At 54.5% G+C, this 4,105-nt stretch overlaps 1 protein-coding gene across 1 annotated transcript in view; it reads right to left on the bottom strand.

The window, feature by feature from the left end:
* LOC107107854 (zinc finger protein OZF-like) overlaps positions 1-3,637 on the bottom strand; it is a 7,833-nt gene extending 4,196 nt beyond the window's left edge. The window contains exons 1-2 of the mRNA XM_015408211.1: positions 3,604-3,637; positions 2,699-2,803 (exon numbers count right to left, since the gene is read on the bottom strand). Coding sequence (XP_015263697.1) covers positions 2,699-2,803; positions 3,604-3,637 — 139 coding nt within the window. The remainder of the gene's footprint in view (positions 1-2,698; positions 2,804-3,603) is intronic.
* Between the last annotated feature and the right edge of the window lie 468 nt (positions 3,638-4,105).

The raw sequence follows: 4,105 nt of genomic DNA, 5'->3' as shown, positions 1-4,105 counted from the left end.
AGGAAAAACTTTCGCTCCCTCTCCTCCCCGCGGCCCCCCTCCCCTCGCTGCTCGCTCAGCTGGGCCCGGGGACGCAGAGGGACCCCAGCTAGCCAGGCGGGCCCCGGGCGCCCTGAGCACAAACTGCCACCCCACCGCACCCCCACCGCACCCCCACCAACTTACTTGCCTTCTGGTGGGTGCTGGTGGGTGGCCTCGGCCGCGGCAACAAGCAAGAGCGGCACATACTGCTTCCCGCTCAGAGTCCTGTGACCTGATTGGAGGCAGGGAGCTGGGGGGGGGGCTTGCTGGGGGGGGGGACGCGCCCCTGCTTCCTTCCCTCCCCGCAGAGAGCGAGAGCGAGCGCACAGGGGTGGACGAGCGGAGACCCGATCCCCGTCGCCTTTTCTCTCTCGCCGGATTTCAGGCCTGTCACCGGGTGGGCAGTGTAGAGCCGCGGCAAACGTTCAAAAGAGCCGCATGCGGCTCCGGAGCCGCGGGTTGCCGACCCCCGTTCTAGGGGATCCCCCCCCATAAGAATGCCAGTTCTTGGGGTAGGGAGGGAGGGGCAGCCTGGAGACACGTAACTGACCACAGCAGGAAAAGGTTGATGGGTGTCTGGCCCATCCACCAAAGCTGTTCTTAAGTATCTGGAACATCTGATATTTAAGGACACTGCAGCCCCTAACGGGACAAAAAGAGCCACAGCTGAGCTCACCCCGGGAATAATCCCCCCACATCGCAGGCCCCCAACGGCCTCCCTCCCGCCTTACTCACAGAGGGTTTTGTAATTCCACCCAACATTTATTTATTTATTTTTGGGATTTATATCTCACCCTATCCAATCTTCAGCTCAGGGCGGCTAACAGATGGCCATGCTGAAGTTAAAAGTATGCATACAAGCAAAACAACACAATAAAACAATGTATCTTACATAAAATTTGGTGCTCTGATAATTTACATAAAAACCAAGATACGCAACGTCCCACACTGGCGGCCAAGTTCTTCATAGCAGGAGCGCCAGGAGAAGTGTTTCCCAGCTCTGTTGGGCGACATCTACCCCTACCATATGAGGTAGATGGTTGGAAAATCAATGGTGGAATAGTGGCGGCGGCGGCTCCCCCTCAAAGGCCTGGCGGAAGAGCTCTGTCTTGCAGGCCCTACGGAACTGCATCAGGTCCCGCAGGGCCCAGATCTCCTCCAGGAGCTCGTTCCACCAGGTGGGAGCCGCCACCGAAAACGCCCTAGCCCTGGTTTGGGCCAACTTCACTCCTCGGGGGCCTGGGACTTCCAGGCGGTGGAAGTTCCCCGATCGCAGTGCTCTTGGGGGAATGTACGGGGAGAGGTGGTCCCTTAGGTAGGCCGGACCCTGGCCATTCAGGGCTTTAAAGGTAAGCACCAGCACTTTGAAGCGAATCCGGTATGCTATTGGCAGCCAGTGCAGCGCTTGCAGCGCCGGCCGGATGTGGTCTCGCCTGGAGAGACCCATCAACAGCCTAGCTGAAGCATTCTGCACTAGCTGCAGCTTCCGGATTTGCGACAAAGGCAGCCCCAAGTAGAGAGCGTTACAGTGGTCCAGCCTCGAGGTGACCGTCGCATGGGCTGCGGTCAGATGTGCAGTTTGATCCGGTGTGGCCCCGCCTCTGACTGATCTGGGTCTTTTTGTAACAGAGAGTTGTGATCAGACTCACCCCCTTAACACTCTTCAAAGTGCTTTTACCCTGTCCTTGAGCGATCAGACACAGCAGCTAGGGAGTGGGGCTGTCAGCCATTTTTTTAAAGTTTGAGCATGCGCACAAGTGCTGGTGAGTGTGATGGGATATGTAGTTCCTGGGGCTGTCGGCCATTTTCTTTCGTTTGTCCTTGAGCATGCTCAGAAGTGCTGATGAGCATGCTGGGATATGTAGTTCACTCCCATTCTCCCTCTCTAATCTTTTCAATTAACCCCTTCCCCAAAGCACAGAAAAAAGCTGAAGTACAGAGTTTCTTTGGAAGTTTTTATAAAGAAAACAGTTTTGAGAAGCCCCGTGTGTGTCTGCGGGGGGAGAGAGTTGCGAATATGCAGCTATGTGCACTTCACTAACTAGTAAAAAAAACCCCTAACCCGTCAGACCTGCCTGATGGCTGGGGTGCACAACAGAGCAATCAGGCAACAGGCAATCTCGTTTGAAACCAGCTCAGCCCAAAAGGACTGGACTTTCACAGGTATCAGAAACATGCAGTAAGAAGAAGTACAAGAGGAGGAGATTGGATTTATATCCCGCCCTTCAGTACCCAAAGGAGTCTCAGAGCAGCTGACAATCTCCTTTCCCTTCCCCTCCCCACAACAGACACCCTGTGAGGTCGGTGGGGCTGAGAGAGCTCTGACAGGAACTGCTCTTTTTCAAGAACAGCTCTTATCAGAACTATGGCTTGCCCAAGGTCATCCAGCAGGTGCAAGTGGAGGAGGAGTGGGGGATCAAACCCGGTTCTCCCAGATTAGAGTCCGCGCACTTAACCACTACACCAAACTGGGAGGGGAAACGGGATACAGACGACTGGGACACGACAGACAGATGTTGTTGTCTGATCGTGCATTTTAAATCTGGAAGGGAACAGCAATGGCAATGGATCGAACTGCACGTCCGATGGCAGCCCATGAATTTCTAAGAAGTGAAGCAGAAATCCTCCATGGCGATTCTTTGCCCCTTCCCTTGACATAATTATGAAGCGCACTCACTTGCAGTCAGTTCACTCGGGAAGGAAATGTTGTGCTGAGGTGCTCTTGAGAAACTCTCCAGCCCTTCGTCTGTCCCCGCTGCAGTCTCCCGTACATCGGTGCCTCCTTTGGGGGAGAGAGCGATAAAAGAGTAGGAAGAGGGACAGAAGGCCTTTGTCTATTTCCACCTCAGGCCGTGACGCCCGCCCTGGCTCTCATGCTGGCCACAACACTGGCCGCAGTTGCCCCTGGACCAGCCAGGTGTGTGGGCTGCTTTTACTGCCACCTCAACTCCTGGAGCCCTCCAGAGGGGGTGGGTACAGGGCTAAGCCTCACAATGAAGAAGAAGAAGAAGAGATTGGATTCACACCCCACCTTTCACTACCCGAAGGAGTCTCAGAGGGGCTTACAACCATAGTTCCCTCTAAGCTGAGTTGGTGTGAGCTAGCTCACAGATTTTTAGCCTCCGGCTCACACATTTTTGTCTTCACTCAGGAAGGATGGCTCCAGAGCAGACTAATTTATGAAGCAGCCAAATCGCTTGCTCACAACTTTAATGCCAGTAGCTCACAAAGTAGATTTTTTGCTCACAAGACTCCACAGCTTAGAGGGAACATTGCTTACAACCTCCTTTCCCTTCCCCTCCCCACAACAGACACCCTGTGAGGTAGGTGGGGCTGAGAGAGCTCTGACATAAACTGCCCTTGAGAGAACAGCTCTGAGAGAACTGGGACTGACCCAAGGTCACACCAGCAGCTGCATGTGGAGGAGTGGGGAATCAAACCTGGTTCTCTCAGATTAGTGCCCGCGCTCCTAACTACTACACCAAAGTGGCTCTCAATGACATACTGCTCTTCAACATTTTGATTCGCACATCATCGCAATGGCAGCAATTCACACCTTGGGCGCCTATGAAAGGTCCTTACCCAGAGAGGCCACATTTCCATAGTTGTCCAGCATGACTTCCCGGTAGAGAGTTCCGGATCCAGCAGGGCCCATTCACCCTCGGTGAAATAGAAGAAAGGAAGCTGGAGACTGAAAGGAAAAGCAGATTTCCTCACCAGAGACTGTGCCAGGCAAGACTGCCCTCTGGAAAAGGGGCATGCTGGGAGTGTCCAGGATGGAGCGCTTGGCAGGGGTCAAGGGTGCGGCGTGCAGAGCCTCTCTTGCTCGGGCACCTTAGCAGCCACTGCAGGAGCAGAAGCCCCCCTGAGAAAGGAGGGGGAACTCAGGCGGTCCCCTGCTCGTCTCCCCTACCTGGACAGCTGGGGCCACAGCAGTTTCCACTCCTCCGCAAAGACAGCGATGGATCGACACGGCCTCTTCTCTGCCTGTGCAGGAGAGAGTGTTGGGTGTTAGCCCAGATTTTGTATTTTGTTTGTTTGTCTGAATCCTGCTTGAAGAACCCCTGATGTCAAGGCTGTGAAA

The sequence above is a fragment of the Gekko japonicus genome, unplaced genomic scaffold (genome assembly GCF_001447785.1).
Source record: "Gekko japonicus isolate JY-2015 unplaced genomic scaffold, Gekko_japonicus_V1.1 scaffold5298, whole genome shotgun sequence".
NCBI classification, from domain to species: Eukaryota; Metazoa; Chordata; class Lepidosauria; order Squamata; family Gekkonidae; genus Gekko; species Gekko japonicus.
This window is presented reverse-complemented; position numbering and strand designations above follow the sequence as displayed.